The sequence below is a fragment of the Mya arenaria genome, chromosome 7 (assembly GCF_026914265.1).
Source record: "Mya arenaria isolate MELC-2E11 chromosome 7, ASM2691426v1".
Classification (NCBI taxonomy): domain Eukaryota; kingdom Metazoa; phylum Mollusca; class Bivalvia; order Myida; family Myidae; genus Mya; species Mya arenaria.
In genome coordinates, this window is record NC_069128.1 from 12414185 (window position 1) to 12438904 (window position 24720).

General features: G+C 36.1%; 1 protein-coding gene across 1 annotated transcript; it reads right to left on the minus strand.

The window, feature by feature from the left end:
• Positions 1-78: 78 nt before the first annotated feature.
• LOC128239810 (uncharacterized) lies at positions 79-24103 on the minus strand. Its single transcript, XM_052956250.1, has 3 exons — positions 23500-24103; positions 5077-5502; positions 79-1433 (listed from the first exon to the last, which is right to left on the minus strand). The coding sequence occupies exons 1-3, from the start codon at positions 23570-23572 to the stop codon at positions 811-813; spliced, it is 1122 nt and encodes a 373-aa protein (XP_052812210.1). The 5' UTR covers positions 23573-24103; the 3' UTR covers positions 79-810.
• Positions 24104-24720: the final 617 nt, after the last annotated feature.

Genomic DNA, 24720 nt, shown 5'->3' on the forward strand with positions numbered 1-24720 from the left:
TTGTAACCCAGAGTCCGTATAACTATGCACATGTGGTTACATATATAATGGAATTTACAAGGAAAACAAAGCTTATCTTAATTAATAACATTTTATTATTTTTCTCAGAAATAAATATCTTAAAATAATGCAATATTAAACAAACAGAGAATTTCTTTATTCCTCAAAACAACGATTAAATCGTACAACAAATACCTCCATGCAATATGAGTAACAACGACAGGAATTATATGAGCACCCTAACACTGAAATGTTTAGCCCTTTTGATAATAATTATTTACTTTTTATTAGTACCCAAATGACATTTATAATATAGCTGTACATTATATATAATTTTAAATGCTCTGAGATTTCTTACTATGAATGTGAAACTTTAGTGTTTTCGTATTTAACTCATATTATTCTCACCAAACAACTTTGGAATCAATCAAAGACTAGTTTTTGCATTTAAAAGCTGACATTCAAAACATGACTGAACCAGATCCATATATTACAGTATTTACATTTAGAGTGTTTGACCACTTTTCATGTCAAGAATCACCATAAACAAACCGCCTTCTCATGTACAGCAGATCTTTATTCCATAAGATTACATCCTCAGATTATTTTAGGTCATCCGAAAAACTGTTCAGTTTCACTGAGCAATGAACCAATCAGGAACTTTCTAAGACCTATCGATTAACCAATCAGCATTGTTCTTGCAACGTAATATGAACCAATCACTGTCCGGCTTACAGTTCAACTGCCCTCTGCAGCGACCAATGACTACGTATTACACAAACGTTTCGTTTACCCTACGTTTTAATCACATTATACAACATCAGCAGAGTTTGTATTGTCTGATTTCCCCCAAACTATCACAGAAGAATGTGGCGAGGTCTGACAATCTCGCTCACCTGACCCCGTACTAGTGTCACTATTGGTCTGAGACAGAATCTGCTCGTACGTATGACCGTCTCGATGCCTTGTCGCCTTCGGGTGATTATTTTTGTTACTATGATGATGATGATGGTGATGATGGCATTTTGAGTTTGAGTTCAAGTGTGTAGAATGAACAGTTTCTCGTTTGGAATTAGGATTTTGACTATTGTTATTATGTATGGCACTATTCACGTGTCCAGTGAATATTGTGTTACTAGGCTGAGTAAGACTGTCACCCTGACCAATGGTACACGTGTTTTTGTCTTTTTCTCTATCAATAAAATGGTCCGTAACGTAAAGTTGAGCTTTTGTGAGACTTCTTTCCCGCCGAATTTGAATCAAGCGTTTATGCTGCCTCGAATCAGTTCTGAGCATGCGCACTGCGAGCAACACGAGGAGAATGAGAATAAATCCTCCAGCGATCGGGACCGCGATTACGGCCGCTTTAAACCAGAGGTCTTTCTGGGCTTTGTTGGACTCATCCGTCTTCTTAGACGACATCACTCCCAGACCTGAAAATAGATGAAACATTTTGTTAAATAAAATTCATAAAATGTAATTGAAATGCCCATTCAAAATAGGCACACAGGTGAGTAAAACGAAGAAATATGTACAACACAAATGAGTTAATACAAATGTGTTTTTTTCTATGAGCTGTATATGAATCTTATTATCAAAAGTAGCACAAATCTCATTTTAATAGGCGATATTTAAAGGAGTAAATTCAGCAGCGTTTAAAAAACGTTTTCCAGAAACGAAATGTCCATAAAAAATGTGAACTCATACATTGAACAAAGCGCCATAACGGTGGGGCAGTATGATTCATACTCGACATTACGGTGGGGCAGTATGATTCATACTCGACATTACGGTGGGGCAGTATGATTCATACTCGACATTACGGTGGGGCAGTATGATTCATACTCGACATTACGGTGGGGCAGTATGTATTTTACTCGTCATTATACCTCAAAACAAGAAATTCATCAGATAAGATAATGACCCTTTTTCACATTTACGGCAAGTACCAACATCATTTAAATAACTACTTCTTATCAATATTCATCTTGAAATTATTTTTATCTCCAACTCATTTAAAACTCATTAACTCAAGAAAATCAGTAAATGAAAGACGGCACTAGACATTGATAAATGGGACATTTATTCATGGAAAAATGAGAAACATATTCATTGAATTTAAAACCTTGCAGTGTCTATGAAGATACTGATGTAGTTGGAATAAAGAATAAGCTTGTCATTGTTGAATAGGAGGAAAGGCAATACTTTATATTTAGCGCAAACTATTCTCCAAACGGCCCTATCCCCCAATTTTTAGGCATATCCGACAACCGACCCCCAACCACCACCCACCGCGCGCAAACTGTTCTCCCAACTGCCCCCCCCCCCCATTTGTGAGGCATAACCGACCACCGACCCCCCCCCCCCCTCCCCCGTCCACACACACACACAACATTGATTCCATCTGCATCTTTCCGCTCCTTATCCCCCATCCCAACCCCCAACACACGGTGAGTGCATGCCTACTAGTCTATTCTTCCTTCATTGCGCCCCCTCCCCCCCCCCCCCCCCCACACACACTTATATTTAAACAGTGTCTGTCTCTCTTCTAGTGTCATCAGTTTTTTTGTAATCTCTTTTGCATAAATAACTCATCTTGATGCTTCATATCTACCTAAAACGCCAGCAAAATTCGCCTCATTATGCAAATACGATTTATTTGTTTAAAATTACATACATCATTTGGCAAATTTGTATCCCAATACATCAGTTGGATGGCGACACAAAGTTTTTAGAACGTCTCCTTGTAATGACAGTAATTAATTAATTGCATTAATGGTGAACTAGTGGTTTTCTGTTCCACATTGCCATTATGTCTAATGCAGACAGTACGGTGCTTGTTTTTAGTAATCCCACGTGCTTATTATTCGAAACTACGATCCATAATGGCGTAAAGTGGAAAACGATCCATGTTTGAAAGGGGACACCTTTTTTATTCTTTTTTCCAAATGCCGTATTCTCTCAAGTTTTACATATATCTTTTGAAACCACATAAAAAGGACCTCAAATAATCAATCACTTTTGAAAGACAGAAAAGGTTTTGTTATCGAATATTTCGAGACGATATGTCTGAAAATTTCCTTTATATATTCGTAATTTGTGTACATATTAAAATTGTTTTGCTTTTAAAGTTCAGTCAAGGTTCCAACTCAAAGACAAAAAAACATTTTAAGGCATAAAATTGTAGCCAAGACATTTATTGTGAATAGTCTTATAAGCTTTCATCGCTAAAGAGTTAAATAGCGTAGAATTACCTCCCCTGACCCTCTTAATCTTTAAACAAATGCTCTTATCTAGGAATTCCTTAGTATCGAAGTGAAAATTGAGTCACAAATTTACTTTATGGCGAAATGAAGAGAGTGGAATGGATTGTGTAAACATCGGAGCGCTTTCTAAATTGTGAGGACCGGTAAAAGATAAATATCCGTGGTTGAGACGAACTTATCAGGTGTAGACAACTCTGCGCCAGACCAGCTATTTTAATGGATATAATGTCGAAGTGCATCAATTCAGACATACAGTCCATTAAGTTTTAAGTTTGTATATCAACTTTGTTTTGCTCTGGCGACTCAAGGCTGATCGTTTTTGATAAACATATCCATTCTATGCTTTCTACACAGGGAAACACTTTCAAAATAGTCTCCGCCTTGTTTTGAATTTTATGAATAATGTATTAAATATGAGAGACAAAACACTGGGAAGTGTCTCCACAAAGACATTAAGGGAAGATGGGTTTTCTTTTATTTTGTAGACTAACATTTAAGTAGTACATGTTATTGTTAAAAAAAATCCTCAAAAACATCTCGACGCATACATTGAGTACAAATTAATCATACATCAAACATTCTTGTTTTGATTCAGTTAAATGTCTTCCTTTAGCAAATAAGATCAACCATACTGACCATTTTAATAGACAAAAACTTATAGCTGTCAAGATAATTTATGTTTTCATCGTTCCGTATTGACACTATAGTACGATCGTTTGTCCACTAATCCTCGGCGCCCACGACCGAATACTTAATGTCGCTATTTAAAATACCAGTCTCTACATGACAATGGACAGCCTTATTTGTATGGCTGATGGCAGGAATATAATTGGCAAAAACTATGATTGTCATTAAGAAAGTTAGTTTTACAGACATCAAAATACCATTTTTTATCATTTTTATGAATTTTATAATAATGTTAAATCTGGCATTACATTTTGAAATGCCTTTAAAATGAATGTTATGCAAAGATGTTGAAGTATTAATGTCAGAATTTTTTGTTTTACAACAAACAATAAAAATGTAATTATCCTCTTGTTGGTTATAGATTGGAGTAGTTCACTTCTGATTTCAAGTATAAGATTGCCGATTTACAACCGATTGCTCCTGAAAACATATATTTCATCTAGGGCCCCATTGACGATGATATAGTGCACTACTTTAGCTGCAAATCATGCATTTTAAACAGCATCAGAACCGGTGGAACCGCGAGGAACATTATTCGGTTAACTTTCTCTGCTGTGAGTCTTGGTAATCAAGTAGACCATCATAAAACACGACTTCGCAGACAAATTGGCGGGATAATAAATCTCTTGTATGAGCAAACATCACTGGTAAGTTATAAGATGCTTGTGCATAGGATTCTACAATGTACCACTTTGTTATGAGCTACATAACTTTGGTTTTACGATAATTGTTGAAATACTTGACTTTTGAAAAAAAACAGGGACCCCGTCGAAGGAATTATGGGAATTGTAGAATGTTTTGCCTACAAGGCGACAGGGTATTATAAATATTCTTCTAACTTAATAACTGTTTTCTTCTGGCGGCTACTTGCATCATATTATTCATATTTGCATCTTATGTATTTGAGCGAAGACCAGCCCATTTAACAGTCAATGAAATTAGACTTTTGGATGAACGAGCTTGAATTCTTATACTATTGCTTAGCATCAAATTTTTGAACAAGCCCTGCTATAATTTTATTAAGTTCAGAATCTGAGCAAGCCATGAAGACTTTTTATCAGTGCAAGGCTTGTTGGCTTGTGTTAATTTCGACCAATGATTCAATAAAAAATCATTGTGTTACCTTTGTCATTCGTTTTTGTATCTATGGTGATAGTGATCTCGTTGCTGTCTCTGTAATTGCACATATCCAGCGTACAGCATCTTAAACCCGACTCAAGAGGCACTGGGTTCACATTCTGTACTTCAACTGTCTCCTTTACACTTTCAACAACAGTGGTTTCTTTTACTTCTACACCAGTTACGTCATCAATGACGTCATTTATCACACGCGTCTCGTTTACAGTCAGTTCCGTTTCAGTAGCCTCGATTCCAGTTCCAGCGCAAGTGCTTAGGAGAGGTTCCTCCTGCAGTGAGTCTGCACAGCCGGAAACGATGGATTTGACCCCGTCCTTCACCTTGACATGCGTGAAACACATGCCCAGCTGAGATTTACACATGTAACTGGAGGACACGCACTTGGCTTCGTTGCAATAACATCGGATTTCACCTGGAAATAGATTAAGAGTATAATTTTGATATGTAGTATTAAAGAAGATTTTTTTTCTTAGTTTTAATGGCTTGAAAAACAACGACAGAAAATAATGTTGCAGTAAATTCAGTTTGTCGTTACGTGCATGTAGTAGTATTGGATGTAATATGTAAGAGGCATATGCTACGACAAATATTGAATTAATGCAAATGTGCGTGTTTGATTGTTGTTTTCTCGGAAAACTGTCTGTGAAGCGTTCAATGATTCTGTCTAGTCAGGGTCATAAAAAGATACTTCTATAACAGGTTTTGGGATTTATTTAATGGCATGCTTTTGGATCAAAGAGAAAGAACGCAACGCAATGGCCGACTGGCACCAACGTCTGACGAATAGAGCTCTCTAAGCTTTCAAGTCATCCCGATTTTAGATAGATGGTCATTCAGATCTCCACTCTGAAGAGCCGATACTTCGTATATTCCGTTCTGGATAGTCTCCAAGTCCAGACGATAAAATGGTGCTGGCGACAGTAGCTTTTGTGCCATCGTTGATAAATAACCGGTCCGATTGTAATAGCTACTGTGGCTGAACATACATCAGATGATGAGACTAGCGAGTGAAGATATTCCTATCTGGTTGCTCCCAGCGGAATAATTGTGTCCCATCAAATCGGATAATTTTTATTTTATTCACAGTCTAGCGTTGGAGACACATTTGTGAGATCTGATATTGAAGACCTCTTATGCCCGGGACGACTGGCTGGTCACAGTGTTTAAGCAAATATCACTGATGCTGATATTACACTTGAATACACCATGCAATAATGTACTTAAAACAAATTCATCAGAGCAGCCCTATTTAACATTATTTCAAGAATAATTGGGTCAAGGACGACAGTGGACAAAGATGACAGAATTGCCAGCTACAGGTGACAGGAAATTAGCTGGTGAATTTGTAGCCATGTTGGTGCCAACACATGAAACATGCCAGGCAAACAATTTTCCAGTAGTCGCCGACGTTCTGGGAACTAATAAATAAGTCAATACGTTATTTATCAGCGCATCTTGTAGGCAAATTGCATTTGACGGGCGTAATTAGTAAGAATCCTTGATAATATTCGCCAATTATAGCGCGCTTGTTTGCAGTATTTCGGCTACCAAAACATATGCCACAAGGGCGGCCGACTTGATTTTAATCGATTAATGTTTGTCTGGAAACATAACGGCATAAAGACTCCCCAGTGACGGTCTTCTATTTTTGATTTTTATATAATTTCTGGAACCTCATTCCTCCGTACTTGTTCAATTTGTCGACTGTGTATGGCTACATATTATTTTTGAAAGTTTTAACCGTACAACAGTTTCGTAAAATTTACTTGATGGTGATGCTGTTGTTGTTTTGTGAAATATAATTCCCAAATATCCTACACATATTGTCGAATGAACTAGCTACTAAACTCGTTAAAATCCAATCTTAATGCGAATTAAGACTTCTCAAGGAAAAATGCCAGTGTTTTTTGTGTTGAGAGTTTTCCAAAGCTTATGCATTTATTTCCTGTGCAAAAGAACAAACGGTTAATGGGCATTAAATCGCCGAGTATTTTCAGGAATATTTTAGCAGTGGGAGAATGTTAAATTGACGATCTTTCACATTAACGAAGATTGGGACGCTGATTACTTTTATCATAATCTTTATGTAATTACATGAGCGGTTATCTACGGCTACATTGCTTCAAAAATGTAATAGTTATGATATACGTGCATCAGACTTCCACACTTTGGGTTGAAGCCGGTGGAATCTATATGAGAGAATGGTGGAATCTATACGAGGTTTTTAATATGATTGTAAGAATCATAAAACTCAATGTATGTTAGATAGGGCTGTTCTGAGACTCTGCAGGGTGGTTTGATTTATTGTATTTTCTCTTACTCTAATCATTTAAATATTCCCTGCATCTAAATTATGTTCCATGGATTGAGTATGAAAATATCCCAACATATAGCTGGTCATTAAAATGACTGACCATGAAGTCCCGATATGTAGCCGCACCATTGTCGAAACCAAATGGCATCATGGTTTGTCATATCGACTATCTAGAATATTTATTTGGCGCCAGAGGGCACATAACATGGACATTTCCGACTTTCCAGTGGCATCGCTATCTCCCATTTAGCGGATTCCTTCGTACGATAAATAAGCCGGGAAGCGGTCGTTTTCTGTCCAGGAAATATCGAAATAAAACGTCGATGTCAGGCAAGCGTGTGTTGCAACCAATAAACTCAGTAAATCAAACGACAAGCAATTACTTTGGGTACATTTACTGCAAATACTAATCAACAGACCTCCATAGATACGGTAACCGTAACAACACGCAATTAAGATGGAAACAACAAACAGAGACAATCATGCAAGCAGCTTGTAAAAGAAACACTATTCTGTAACAAAGGCTCACAAGAGCTGTAATTTCATGAGAAAAATCTATTTAACAGACAACATTCATTGTGTAGAACCGGTGCCGATCCTAAATTGAAATGCAAAAAAATGTCATTTTTTCTCTGATTTATTTAGACGTTTGATATGCAAAATGCGAGCTTCGACCAACCTGGCGCTACAAACCATCTTATCATGAGTGCGTTTTTCACTGTAATTTCACTTCAATGGGAATTTATGAGTTTTAATTACATAATATGCAGTAATTTTCAGTCTGTCGTTTGCTTTTTATCTCTTTGATTTACTGCGTTTAAGGCCATGTACCCGTCTCCAGCTATGAGAATACTGAATTCTTATTTTGTGACTGATTGAACGTTAAAATAGTTTAATTTGCATTTACTCCCCACAAGTCAGAGATTTTATTCATAACTTTTTCTTGCCCCTCCATGCGTGAAATTTCATAACGAATAATACTCTTCATATGGCGAGGATTTTCATATTTTACATACAAAATTGTATTTATTATTTATTTACGGCCTTTTTTACGGCTGGTCCTATGTTAAATGGCAGACAGACACAATATGCCTTGACAATAATAACCGCAGTGCTTTATAAGCAAACGACGGGGCGCGCTCGATTTATTCGGATTAGGTATCATTTATGGCCGGACTTGATTAGAATGTATAAACGTAATACAAAACATTTGCAACGTGAAAAATGGCATTTTCTGTGCTAAAAAGGTAGTACTTTTAACACAGTTTGTATTCTTGTAAAAAGCAACGCGGCTATTTTCTGACGTCGCATTAGGTTGTAAAATGTGTCAAACGTTTGTACCCATTGTATAAAGTGGGCAGACGAAACAGGAAGCGAGTTTGAACCCGGCACTAAGTGTACACAGCTTTCAGGTTAGAGCTTATTGAGAAACAGTAGTGACAGTACAACAAGGCGAGTACCGGACATGTCATAATACCGGATACATGAAAACTGCGGCCTCGGTGTCACCATTTCCTTGTAAGCGTGTCTTTGTAACAAGCATATTATTCTTGTTAACGTTTTAAGTCCGTGCATGGCCAAGAAATGCCCGTAAATGCAATATTAAAACAAGGCAATAACACCAGTATTGCACTGCTGTCAAACTGTGTCTAGGATGAGAACTCTTCCATCTCAACAATAACTGTAAACTCTGAGCGGATTTTTGAGAGTGCAGTTTTCACCGACTCGGATACTTGGAGCCAGTCTGCTTACGTAGTGTACGAATATTTGATAAATTTCCACTTTTCCGCAAAATAAACGAGTTCTTATACCAGAGGTCCATGATGTATGTGTATCCTGGACTAGTTATTTCCTACAAGATTGATCGATACAAATGCAAAACGTACACAAAGATGCACATGCTTCAAACATCAAAGACAACTGCATTCTAGCTATTGGGATTGGAGTCACACCCTAAAAACATTAACTATACGATGATATACTTAATACTTAAAACATTATATTAAGTATGTCTGCTTTTTGAAAACAAAAAAGAACAAACTCCTCTGAACTGACAGGTATTAAAAGTCGTTACCCGCCAGAGAGAAAAAAACGTCGTAGCAAACTGAATGCTACTGGAAATCGAGAGGAGAACGCGACAAGCTTCTATCGTCTTCATTCTTTAATGCAACTTAGAGCTTACTAACATTCACCCCCCGAATCGCTCCACGAAAAGCATCCGCAATTAAAACACAAGTCGGCACTTGTTCCATGGTAAAACCAAATTACCGTCAAATTACCAAGAAATTAAAGTCTAGTTCCCTGTCTTGATACAAAGATGCTGTTATTATAACATCCGCTTGGCAGAGTTTTTGCACAGTTTTGGGGGATTTAATGTCTTGAATATGTGTACATCTTAGGCTCTAACAATCATTATTGCTTCATCTGAATGGCTGGTTCAAACGTGTTACATAACCATTGGCTTGATTAAAGGTTTACTTGTTTAAAATATTAAAAGCATACGTTACTATCGCAATACTCATGATTATTATAGTCAATTTACTGTAGATTATCAACATTGTAACCAAAAGGTCGGGAAAAGCAGAAATGTCGGCCGATACAACCTACCCTCTGGTGAACTTTTGTACCTTACAACAACAACAACAACAACAACAACAGTAACAATGAAACCGTCATCAGCAACAACGACAAGACGATGCTTCAAACAAATATCTGAGAACACAATAAATGGAACATCAGTGCTTACAAAGCAGCTATCACAGAGAGGCATTCTGTTTTCTTTAAGTCTCGACAGTGGCATTAGAAATATCAAAGACGTGTGATTAAAACCTCTCACAGATACTCCGAGGCAGGTTGTCGTTCGACTGATAAATGGAGGAAAAAAGCAGACGAATACATTTGCCAAACTTCTCTTGGCGACAGACGGATAAATCCTGAAGATTATAGAAGTTTCTCCCTGACAGAACGATTCCCTGGCTATGTAAATCACTAAGGAGTGCTTTCATTGCAGTATATCTCTGTTTTCAATCATGTTTTTCACATTTCTAACCCCATGGGCGCAATATTCTGCACTTATAACCCACGGCGGACTATATTCTGATATCGATCTAATGGTCACAAATATAGTAAATATACAAATCGGCCGTTTGTATGTATTTAATTGGACTTTTTCTTATCTGATGGCGCAGAAATGATACAAATCAACATTCACTTCTGTTTGTCGTCTGAATGTCGCGAGCAGTCCAGATTCTTTCGGTCATCCATGTTAATTGACCAGATTACTGGCCGCCAGTAAAATTTATCCGCGTACAATATAATCCCCCTCTTGATTCCTGTCTTTAAACCACTTGATCATTATCTACTTACATAAAAGTGGCCATTGTGGAGACTAATCTTGTATGATTAGGTAAAGATTAACAAACACAGCTTAGGACGGAGTATTTTACTGTCTCGTTCCCTCTCTTGTTTGGTTTAAGGACACGACAAAATGGACGTCATGATGGCGTTTAAAAACAAAACAGTATAAACACATCGTTGCTGATCATTTCGGTCACCCTAGCCAAGACTTTTGATAAGCGTCTGCACTTTTATGTCAGTCAAACGAGTTGAATCATCCCGCTCCCATGATGACCTTAAAACTCCCTTCTATCTATGGTATTTAAAAATATCCTCATTAAACGTATACCATTTCCACATAAATAGTAATTACAATTAGTCATATAATGATATGTGTACACAAACTGCATTTGCACTGTTAGTTACTTTTTCATGCAATGGTTGTAACCTATAGCTGTAGGCGATTCATAGTTTAGAATTTGTTAATGGACACTCTAAAGATACAGAATGACATTTTAGCATTTTTTCTAAACAGTAGCTTTGATATATTTAATGTCTTTAATATCTACTTTATGTAATGTATTTTATATTAATTTTATAAAGCCATTATCATTAATATCACATTCGTCCTCAAATCGCTTCGTCCCACATTGTTTTCTAATGCGTCTTTAATAGTTTTGGAAGCCGAGGAAGGTTCGTTATCAACTGTGAAGCTGGCGGGGTTACATTGGAAACCCGCGCTATCATGTTGGCAGACTATAGGAAGAGATTATCAGCGATAATAGATGATAAAGCGGTGATAATGTTCCCTCATCGCACAAGCCGCGACATTGTAGAAACGCACACGTCATGTTCATACAATACAGATGCACACTGATGTACGAATAATAATGTTGTATGTTAAACGTGTATCAATTATGTATACAATAATTTGGAATGTGGTTTGTTGTGTTTTTTATACTTGTGGCGGCGTTAAAGAGAAAGTGATAACACTTAAAATCAAGTATTTATGAGCCAATAAACTGTAATGCCAGACTGTCTGTTATGACACGGCCTTTTGTTTGAAGACGTCTACGCTTCATTTTGATGTCTTCACACCGGGTCCGACCAACTCTACAAGGTGCATCATGTCTCTCAAGTCATGGTTTCAGTGGTATGGAGCCCTTAGATAACGTGATGCCGGGTTTGGGTCATCCCTTTTATTTCAACTTTCATATTATTGTTTCAGACTGATAACTTTTTGACAAGTATTCTTCACATGAATCATTTATAATTGCGTCAAATTGAACCTATCCGGTCGGCTCAAGTACCACGTAAGGTCATAAGCAGAGAGTCTGCTTGATCGAGTGCCTCGTTAACATGCACACCCAGAGAAGACGCCACTGCGGTTTTTCAAAAAGTGTCATTCCTTCTCATAATAACTGTCCTGTCCTCAGAGCAAGTTTATTTTCCGTTTAAATGGCACATCAATGGTTTTCAAGTGGGTTTTGATTTCTTAAGTACACAATGTTCGGTTCAGATGACTGTAGAAATCAAGCATGCAGAGGGGCGTATGAATATATAAAGTAATTTTGTAAAATGAACTATTTTGTTGTCTATGTAAACATAAGCGACAAAGGGAAAGAAAATAGATCCATATGTGGAGAGGGCAGGGTGCATAGATTTTATGTCATTAGAATAGCACAGGAATGTTGAACCGGGGAGATTATTAAATACGAACATATTTGTTTTGCTCTAATGCTAATAGCTATAGTTGAGAGAAAAATCAATTTCAAGTTTTGATCAGAATTTTGCGGCTGTTTTAGTGTTTACTCATAGTAAATAAATGATTTTGATTATTTAACATGTGTACCTTATTATGAAAAAATAAATACTGTCGAAAGAAAAAACTTTTTTTATCATAGTCGAACTATCGTTTGAATGCAACCTTAAATGTCATTGTGGCTTTTTCTTTAGTGTAGAAGCATCGACGTTTACAAATAAGAAATGCACTAGTATATTCTATCAAAGCAATTGCAAAAACAACCACTGAAATAATTACACAAAAAATCAGGTGCAAATATTAGGTAAGTCTCGTTCATTTCTCTTGAATAATACTTGTAGATGTAACAAATATCAGGCCAGTATTAAGGGCTCACGGCGAGGATTCGCATTGGAAATTTATAGATTCGCGAGGTATTTCTGATTTTCTCTGAGATTATGGGGATTTAGTTCGCATTCTCGCTGATCGAAAAGTTTCTAACAAGAAGAATAAACAATCGGGGCTTTATCTGCTTGTAGCATTTTCGTTCTCAATATTCCGAATAACAAACACCTAAACCTTGCTTGGAAAACATAGCGATTCATTACGAGCTGCATGTTTTTGGAAAGTCTGCAGAAATAGTTGAATGTCTGCATATATTATTTAGTTCAATGTCTTTAGAGGAGGGGGGACCAAAATCTCACTTAAGAATATCTTTTTTTATATAATATACAAACATGATTTACATTCTTAAATGCTTATATGGTTGGTAATTTAATGATAGATGATGCTGTCGCTACTACTGCTGCTGCTTGCTGCTGCTGATGATTTTAACAGCGACGACAGCAATGACATGACCTCTTTTGCGAAATATTGAACACACGTAAACGGTCTTATGTTTAGAACACGTTAAAATACACGAAACATACCTTGGTCACTAAACACATGACCATATTGTTTTGACCATTGGCAGAAGTGGCAGAGCGACCGCGATCAACTGTGATCATTAACTATTGAGATAATGACGGAAATTCGGGTGCCACTTCCTGTGTTTAGCACGGTGTTGAAAGTCGCGAATCTGTCCCGGGGTTTCGTGAGAGAAACAAAGTCCTGACATTTGTGTATGACATTTCCAGCGACATGTTGGAAAGATAAACCCGACCCTGCCAGATGGCGCGCATGTGTTTGTGACAGACAGTGCTGTGATACCTCAGGTTTAATGTAACCTTTACCATACACGATCAGTGCAGCTAACTGTGGTGTGTTCAATACATGCAGAGAAGTCGGTGAACGGTTACAAACACATCATACATGCTTTTTGTTACGATAGGAAGTCACAGGATAACAGCTATGAAATTAAACAAAATAAGAATATCATATATCGGTATATACATTAAAAACGCTCTCAATACGACAGCTTAACTAACATCACAAGAACCAAACGAAAACCATCATTTATCGCAGTGTGGTACTCGGGTCGGATGAAACCCAAATTGTTTGCTAAACAAACCCGGCCCCGCCCCGCTTGGGCGCTGACAGAAGGCTGGACATGTTTTACCACACTGGGGCAAACAGAGGATGTGCATTTAGTGTGAGAAGAACCACACATTCCAGGCATTAGTGCTAATATTCCTAACATAATCAAATCAGCTACCGCGGAATTGCATGGGATTTTACATTTTTCGCTTGTAGTCGTAGCAAAAAAATGCAAGATTTTGTCAGAGATAACTTGAACATCGCATGATTGAGTTATTATTACAAAAGATTAGGAACTTTGATTAAACAACCTGTTGTATAGTTAGAACATCGCTTTTCCATCAATCTGTAAGAGGGTGGGCTTACTTAAGAAGCGAAAAATGTACAATCTATGTAGGTGAACATTTTTTTCAAGTTACATACGATCTACATGCACTCGTGCAGATCGTTTTAACTGGGTTCCTATTAGAGATCAGTTATGTTGAGTAAACACGAGCAGTATTATGCGATAATTCATGTTACTGACTTCGTCTTAGAACATATGTATTGTCCAAAGGGATTGCAGTATTGTACAAATATGCCCTACATTTATTTTCGGCCGATACTTATTTTAATCAGGTGAGTCGGTAGAATTAAACAGGGGCTCGGTGAGTAGACAAAATATTATTTAAAACACCAAAATAAATGTGTCTGTTGAGTCGCAGACAGGCCTGTAACGGTTAGCTAAACCCTAAACAAGTATGAAATAGAAAGACAAAGTATAACATAAGATTCATTAATATGTCGCTTGATAATTACGCTGAAAATTAAAACGTACGACAATCAAAACATGTTCGTATACCATGTATACACTTTGCTAGCCTGTATGACAGAAGTTCGCCTGAGGCCATGTACATGCAAAACTCACGTCAAAATGAGAGATTTATTATGTTAAACAAAACTAACACAAGACTTTACTTTGTTATACGGGACATGAATATACGATATATTATGCAGTCGTGTTGTCTCATTTTGTGAATAAATTTAAATTGACTGCATATTCAATGAAAGTATGTACATTACAGGCGTTAAGTTCTTTGTTATAAACTATGTGTTTATGAGAGCTCGATCTCATCGTCATTTTAGAATACATGTCTAATTGTTTAAAATGACCTCAAAAACAAGTAAAAAATAATTGTTAGGAAACTTGAACCAGCAGAAACACTGAGGTCTTCAATTACAGTAGGAAAGGTTTTTGAATTTCAAAGACATTCTCAAGGCATTGAAAACATGACTGACTCAAATGTTGATCGAGACAAAGATAGTGTTAAACATGCGAACACTGAGTGGTATTCATTCTGAAACAATATACTCCAGGATCAATTTACCAAATGTCTCCAACCATCGTCTGCCATTGTTTAAGAACTTTTCCCTACGCCAAGGCGGATATATTGAAACAAGGAAACCCGTCGTATTAGATATGGATTCTAATAGTCTTGTCAAGAGAAGTCATTAACTTTATTAATTACATTTGAAGTGGTGTAAGTGATATCACATTAAAACATATCCTGATTTCTCTTTGCTCTTAGAAACTAGGCAACACGGAACTCCTCGTAACTTAACTAATCTCGGAACTTCTTGACGACTAACACTAGAATACACAATCATAATGTGGGAAAAATAACAATGATTTTAAAACAAGACAGTAGAAACATAACGCTCTACATGTGTAAATGGGCATTAACAGGCGTGTGGACGGACATACAGACAGAAAAAAACAGTGCAAATCACAAATATCGTTCTAGATTTTAAAGCTGCACTCTAACAAATTGAACGTTTTGACAACTCTTTTTTTTGTCTTAGAACGAGCCGATTTTCACGAAAATCCATGGAAACCAGTTATATAAGACTGCTGACAAAAAAATCAGATCGCAGATTTTTATATTTAAGTTCAAAAATTGATGTTTTATGCATTTTTTTAAACCATTAGTAACGGTTAAAGCCATAAAACATTATTTTTCAAACCGAAATATGAAAATCTACGATCTGATTTTTTCTTAGCAATCTTATATCATTGGTTTGCAGATATTTACGCAAATATTTGCTCTTTCCAAGACAAAAAAATAAAAAAAGTTGTTAAAATGGTCAATCTGTGAGAGTGCAGCTTTAAGATCCATCTATACATGTCAGAGTTATGCCAATTCATAACTCGATTTGTATTCCGCTATCAAACATGTCAGTTTGAGTGACTTTCCTGACTACTTCTGCTCGAATATTTCTGTCTGTCGACAGCCGGAATGGTAATAAGGAAACCCCAGACCAGTTAGTCTGTCTCTGGACGCCCATAAAACCGCGGGACGTGATCGTAAGTCGAGTCCTGGGGTCTCGGATAGCGCCGAGACAAATTATGACCAATATAGTTTTACAGCGTTGTGACTGGTATATCAATGTATGCCATGATTTAATAGGTAGTTACTTTTTGTCTCATAATGTGTTCTTGTAGACTTATTTTCGCCCAATGAATATATTAATATCTACAACGGGATTCGTAACGCTGACGATGCAGTTCTTAAAGTATTCCGCCATCTTTACAAGACCTATTGGAAAAGGTGCATTTTTGCACTTTCACCTATTTCCCTACTGATCCAGTTATGTGTGTTTTCGGTAGCTCGTTCTGGGTACTCGTGACACTCGCGCTCGGGTCAAAGTTTAGGAAATCTTAAACTGAAAAATACGGTGGCCACAGGTTTCGATGAGCTTGAAATCGGTGTAAGAGCGGATCAAATATCTCATATAGCTGTCGTGTTTGTCCTTCCTTGCTCAGATTCGGTGTTCGTCAAACATCTGATATCACACATCCTTTAACACCCTGTAATTACAGAGGAGGTAACGAAACGGTTCATAGAGGTATTATATAAAGTAGCAGATAGATCACTTTCGCCTTGAGCCCTCTAATTTGCATCCTTTACACCAGAGTGACTGAAACATTACCAGGCTTAAGGACAAACATGGTTGTCTGAAATATATGGTTACTTGTCTTAATTGAACATGTTCACCTATCCTCTACATATAGATCTTTCCTTTAATACTACCGAACTACAACCGTTTCCTTGTATTTACTAATGGGTAGAATCGAGCCGGGGGAGGGGGGGGGTATCCGTAAAAAATATGTCTCCACCCGGGCGAATAAAAATTATAAGCGGGTAGCTATCATTACGAAGGTTCTATGTCAAGAAGCAAGACTATCATAAATAAGTCAATGTTTTAAGCTAGACAGATAATTAACTCTCACAAATCTTAACTAAATGCTCCCTGATGGCTCATTTTGTGCAGCGGTATGTTTAGAATTCGCATTTGTGTTAATAAACTTTTGATCGAGCCAAATTTTATTGTTGCCTTGCATTTGAAGCGTTCCCTAGGGACATACATTAGCCATTATTTTAATGCACGAACGAACCCCCTTCATCTCTTTGCTGAACATAGCAACAAATTTATAGAATTCAGATCAGAAGAAAATGTGGACCATGCACAGACAAAACCTGTCTGAGCAGATTTTCTCGATTTTCGAATTCGAATATGTGTTTGCCTAGCTCTGCATTAAGGGATGACTGGTTGTCTGCTTTTGTTTACAAAATCGAGATTAACCTAATGAACATTGGGCAGACAGTCTATCAATGTATTTGCTAACTTTTGCTCACGACCGATAAGGTTTTCGGCAGACTGATAGCATTTATTTAGTTATGGATTTACTTCAAACGTCTCTGACAATAAAGTGATTACTATTTCAGAAACCCTGGACTCTAGGAATTAAACATTTATTTCATATCTCGATTTAAAGATCGCCAAATTAAACACCCCTGCAATAACCTCTTTTGAAGACTAGTTCAATGAGTGTGTGAGTATGGTGGGTTGGGGGTTGGGGAGAGGTTGGGAGTGTTTTTCTATATTCAAAAAGGATACTGCTGCTATTTCTATTTCGACTATTATTATATTATTATAATTTATTATAATTTATTATTATTATTATTATTATTATTATTATTATTATTATTATTATTATTATTGATTATAATTTATTATTATTATTATTATTATTATTATTATTATTATTATTATTATTATTCAATAATAATAATAATAATAATAATAATAATAATAATAATAATAATAATGTTATAAGTATTCGAGAAGTAAAAGTAGTGGCGGTTGCGGTGGTGTTGTGTTGTTGCTGCTGCTACTGCTGCTGCTGTTTAGGGTGGTGCTAGTGTCGACGAGGGATGATAAGACTAGACAACATTGCTGTTTAAATTCAAGGAATGGGAAGCAGCATTGTTAATGGCCGCAAGATGGCGTTCTTCAAGAACAATTGCTCTGATGACAATCTTGATAGTTAAAAAAAGAATATATATAACCCGGGATTCGGTGCGATGAAATATCGTACCTCTACTGTTTTACGAGACCATGAATTTGTTGGGGAGATCTATTTCTAATGTACTCAAATGCAAACCTGACTTTATTATATCAAAAACCAGATTCTCGTTAAGTAAATAAATTCCCATTACATGTAAACATTTTAGCGCAGAGACTCTTGGAGATCCATACATCTGCTTGAATAGCCATCCAAGTTCCCTCTGTACCACCAAGTTAGAGCTTTCGAGATAATGGATTGAGAATAAATAAGTCGATGGCATTTCGGCTGAAATCTTCTAGTAGTTCGTTTAAAAATAAAGAGCAAATAATGTTTAAAGAAATATGTTCGTGAATTTGAGTTTAAGTGGTAACGGTATACAACTAAAACCTTGATTGTCCCAAAAATAAAGATATTAGCCTTTAAATGACGGAAAGAAGCGAAAATTGCCGAATTTTCCCGAAGCCCTCCTGCTGATGTCTTAGCATTCGCACTTCACTATCTGACCTGTCAAAGTATTTAACTCTCCAAATACCATCATATTTACTTCAAAATATTATTTCATTCACGTCGCGAACCTTTATCGGGTATACAATCCAGTGTCGCCTAAATATTCGGCTTCCCGTCGTGATGTGAATGAAGCTACACACGGGTAATATGATTGCGCTTTTTATAGCATGTTATGATGAATGGACTAAATGTTACGCTACCTTTATAAATATTTAATAATGACACTTTATCCCAAGGTACCAGTTGAGTTGAACAATCGTGGATTGAAAATGAAAAACGGGGGTGCACAAAGTTTGGGTTTGAGAAAAATATGGCTTTAAATATCACACATTCTGCTTAACCTGCTGATTTGGGAAATATGAGAGAAACAATTCAAACTTTTAAAAAACACTTGTTGTGGCCCTTGATGTAAAATATTTATTCGTGTTGATACTAAGTGGTCAACATTTTCTTTTGTCTAATGAGAAGGCAGTTTTCTCAAGTTTTCCGATATATTTATTTCAGTAAATCAGCAGTCAGTCGTTATTGATTTCAATCATGTGAAGTGGTAAATAAAATAGTGGCTGGCCCAGTTCGTGAGTAGTTTACGCAAGACAATGAAGACCACTAAAATCTTCAATATTGTTAGCATGTACTAACGCAGAATCAAAGGTTATACGACTTCGTTCCTTCAAATCACGTATGTTTGTAGGTACATACTAACGACCTTAAACTATTAAAAGGTTCACCAACGCATGGAAGAGCGAAAGTAAAACAGGTTTAAGCGACATTATAACAGATAGAACCTTTTCCCACTAACCCTTTCATTCATTATTTTCAGCCATATGAATATGAATGTGTGCAGTTTAATGTTAAGTTTCCTTAAATGAGCTACATCTTTAGACAGCAATACTAAATAATTTCAAGTACACAGTAATTGTCACTAAATACCCACGTCCCGACTTTAAATCAAGTAGAAACTTTATAAAGCTGTGAGAAAATCCTGTCATTCAAATGACTGCACTTTAGGCAGAATGAATCGTCGTGTAATCTGTTCAAAACATACTAGATTTGCCTTTAGTCCTATGGCTTTCCTCTGAAATCTTGAGGCGTTCAGAATTTGTATACTGATTAATCAGGGCGCAATTTCATCAAGGTTTATACCAAGTTTCAGCACCGCACAGTTTTAAATCATTCCTAGGTATACAATAGGATTCTGACAAACTGCTCACCTTTGTGAAAGTGCCCGTTTTAAAACGTGAAGTAACGTTATTACTCGTTATTATAAAGGGAAACGCGTTAAATTTAATAATTTGGTTTCTTGAATTATCTTTAAAGATCAAATTACGTGAAAAAGTAACTTTCTATTTTGATTCATACAAACAACTCCATTTCCATCTGCTGCCAGTATCACATCGATCGCACGGCTCTCATGGGTGTTGGTAAAAAGATAAAAAGAAATGCCCTTAAATTGCAAAAATGTGCCAGCATCGTAAATATCATCTAAAGTTGCACCCGAAAACACACTTTCTGACAAAAACTTTTTAAAAGTATGCGCCTAAAATGTTTTCAACACTTCAGTAACTAGATGTGTCGATATTTTACTGCAAAATAATTAGGCTTAAAACCCATAAAATACAAAATAGCATTCAAATGCTTTTACGTTCTGTTGATAAATATGATAAAAAATTGCTCGCCTTTTCTTAAGTGATTTTAAGCTTGTTTGATGTCTCTGAAGTTTGTGCGAATATCTCAGTTGGCTAAACTTCGTGTTGAAATGTGACTTTACTTAAATGGAGGAAACCATTTTAGGCGAGAATTGTTGTAATGGAGACACAAATCAATTGTTCAATTATGTGGTTTTAATTTTAACAAATTAGAATAATTTTGTCGTTGGTTCAAAGGATTTCGTTATGTTGTTATTTTTGTTAAATATATTTTGTTATAAAACCCTTCGAAGTTGTTTGTCTACAAATATCCACAATACGGGAACATTATTGAAAACTTTGACCTAATATTTATATCAACCTCAATGGTAAAACTTATAAAATGATATGCATTTTCCATGTTATGGGTACAAATGAACGTCTAATCTCTTAAAGCTCTTAATATGTTCCTGCAAACAATCGGAGCAAAGTCAATGTTGTCAAACACTTAAAACAGATTTCAGATTTGTTTTATTTGCAATCATGCCTCGATCATTAATCAATGTTTTGCTTTAAGTATGGCATGTTTATGAATTGGTTGTGGATTGTTCTGCTTAAAAATCAAGCACAGCTTTCCTGTCTAAAACCGCCTCCGAAGTGGACAATCGGAACACAAGGAATTGGTCAAACTCTATCAATATCTTAACAATGAGAATCTCAGGCACAGATGGTGCTATGATTGCTATGTGTCGTATACAGTCAGAGAAAAAAGCTGCTAATTGTTCACAAGATTTATATCAAACATTATCGATTGCAACCATTGTTGTACGGCAACGCTGTCGCTTCCAACATCTGTTGAAATTCGTGTAGGAGGAGCACAAAACAACAACCTTTTACATGGCCACGTGTTTATAAATGCTAATTGCAATTAAGACGTCGTGTTGTAGTTTTATGTCAAACTTTTGTTGTCGCATTGTAAGCCTTGCGTAAAACAGACAGTCAATTGCATGCACAGCTACACTGTAGTGGAGTTGACAATCCTTTGTATAAAAAGCTATAGCATTAATGTTTAATTCGAATGATGTTTTATGTGGAGACCCTAATCACAACAGCGATTGTGTCGGAAGATTAATGTACAAGTTATTGGTGTTTATGATCCTGTTCTACACTACCGACTGAATGTTCGAATATATTTGGTATTGATTGAAAACCATAATTAGTGGAAATGATATCTCTGCACGTTGTTTTATTCATGGCTGCGTGCTCTCTCGGTCTCTCGATGCACACTCAATCGTAAAAGAGCCATTTCAAGCAATACTCTTAATAGTTTTACGCGAAATTAAAGATACACATGCAAACCTTTCATAAAACCTAACTTTAAACTATTGCTAATGTAAAACGTTATGTAAAGTGGCAAAATTCTGAAACCGAAAAAATAAGCATAGCATTTCCGCTTTTATTATAGGTATTTTAGGGGGAAGTGTTGGCACAAAAGCTTTGATATGGCTTTGTTGATAATTCTTTATACACTTATATAATGTAAATCAAAGACTTTCAAAATACAACCAAGTCTTTCAAAACTTCCAAAATACAAGCAAGTCTTTTAAAACTTCCAAAATACAAGCAAGTCTTTCAAAATTTCCAAAATACAAGCAAGTCTTTCAAAGCATAAACGATTGAAAATCCATTATATATAACATTGAAATTTTCTTGAATGTCAAACGATACGTTACGTCAAACGTTCGACCAAAACGCGACGTATGAAGCGTAATTTACAAGTGAAAGGGCCCCGAGGGACATAAATAAAAGATGAATATATGATTAAACATAGCTCAGACATCACTGACAAGATCACTGGAGCCACTACTGATGCAGACATGTTTCGTTTTGTATATATTACGAGGGTTTAATGTTTTAATGAAAGCTGGTTATTATTTCCCGTCGCTATCGTCGATGATCTTGCTGATAGTGTAGATGCCACTGGTCAAGAGATTTGTACGGGGATTTGAGGCAAGGGGAATTGGTAATGAGAACATAATGGAAAACCCGAAAAAATATACATGTATGTGTCTGTTTTTTGTCGACTTCTTATAGCCGCCATAAGAGTTGTACTGTGAAATCATTTCGAATTTCTTGTCGGCAGGCACTTCCAAAAGACCCCCATTTGACCACTACATGCATTACTCTAGAATCGCCATCTTTAAATCCTAGTCCTTTTAATTACAGAATCCAAGAGGAAGACGTTTATGTAGTTTCTAGATGTACTGACTGACACACACACACACACACACACACACACACACACACACACACACACACACACACACACAAAATCCAGGAATTGTAGACGACTTCAGTTGAAAAGATGACAGAATCATACATCAGAAGTATTTGATGAAAGCAAGGAGTCTTCATAAACACCGTGCAATATTAAGTTTAAAAACAATGACATGCTCATTGTAAATGGAATGTATGTTAGAGCTTCATGATTTATCATTTTAAAGATTCGCTTGCCTGGTTCGGCAATGAAAGGAGATAATAAATATGACATATTGTTTCTAAATTCGTGAACAAAGAACAGCTCAACAAGGGGATGTATGTTTTCTAAAACCTGTTATGTTTAATCGGTCGAAAAGAAACAAATAAAAATGATATTCTGTTGATAAATGTATATATAATATATATATATATAGGTGTTGGAGGGGGTGGTAGTAGAAGGTGTTATTGTAGCAGTCGTAGTTGTACAATTATTCGTAAAATGTAGTAGTTGTTATGGCCATTATTGGTGGTATTGCTTAATAACATTCGTATTTGAATTGTTGGTACTGATGATGATACTGATTTAATATGCGTCACTGATTACTAAGTATATCGATGGTGGTAGCGTATGGTGATAAGTTTACGTGATATTAAAACATGTTCTTTTACTAAATCGAAGGTATGAAAACTCTCATTAAAAAACTATATATTGTTTTTATTGTTTAGTATTCTTGTATTTACTACAGCTATTATTAACTTACCATGCACGTAGCTACAGCAGACCAGCAACATCAATGTGGCCCCTTTTAGGGCCCGCTCGTGAGCTGTCTTCATGGTTAATATCCACAAACTGTTGGTTTAACAACCTTTTCTGTATTTCCACTGTTTTCTTCCTTACATGACTTTCAAAGAATTATGAGAGAAAATACAAGTGTTTTTTTTTTGTATTTCTGCTATATCTAATCCGATATCTGCATGATTGTAACTCCTAACACAGCTGACAAAGTGTACCGCACTTTAATAATGAAGTCATCTACAGATCTTCAGATTATTATATGAAATATTGCACAAAACTCTCAAATAATGACTAGTAAACAAACTCTGGAGTCCGCGGTGTCTTATAGCCCCGGCGTACAGACAGTTTCGTCAATCGATGGTGTTGTTCATAACCATCGCAGGTGATTTATAACAAATAACGATATGTCCATGTTGTTAGCACAATGATATAACTTTAAATATCACCTAATAATCAAAATCTATACTAGAAACCTCCGTTTTCTTAAGCTTAATATCCATATAAACAAAACACTCTTCATTTCTCCATATGCTCAAGTTTGACAGGTAAACCCAATACTACTACATGCTAATGAAAGGTTGTTATTCATATTGACAGAAGGTAATAGCTCGCTTTTGGTTGGCTGAGATAATAATTGGGGCGGAGTAATAGGCGTGTCTATTGGTTAATTGTAAACTTGACAAAACTTCCGTATGATCAAACTGATAATACATTTATTGTGATTATAATGTCTGGATTTGACGATTGTAAGAGTTGATTAGCGATGGAAGGGAAATTAATATGTCTGTCACCTGATTTACAAAGGCGTTATTGTAAATAGTATTGTCCATTATCTGTTACAGTATTTTGTAATTGCTTTAATGTTGTTTTTAGATATAGATATTAGCTGGGTGCAATAATCTGCTTTAATAAGTAAAATACATATTCTGATACGTTTAAAGAAATTCGTATTTAACGCTTTATACATATTTTTCCTAATTATATTAAGTAATTCAAATTTGCATTTATGTTAAACGTACATTTTACCATTCACCAACATGGCGTATAATTAAAGTATGTCGATCGAAGTTGAAGCCAGTGCTGCGATCCTCTGGAAATAAAATGGCTTTAGGTTTGAAAATAAAAGAGAAATAATATGTCAATCAAACCTGAATCAATTGTAAACCACTCTTACTCTAAAACATTT

Coding starts and splice junctions, on each gene's coding strand:
- LOC128239810 (XM_052956250.1), bottom strand. CDS start 23,572: ATGAAGACAGCTCACGAGCGGGCCCTAAAAGGGGCCACATTGATGTTG. Junction 5,503..23,499: donor CTGCTGTAGCTACGTGCATG/GTAAGTTAATAA, acceptor ATCTATTTCCAG/GTGAAATCCGATGTTATTGC. Junction 1,434..5,076: donor TACAAAAACGAATGACAAAG/GTAACACAATGA, acceptor ATCTATTTTCAG/GTCTGGGAGTGATGTCGTCT.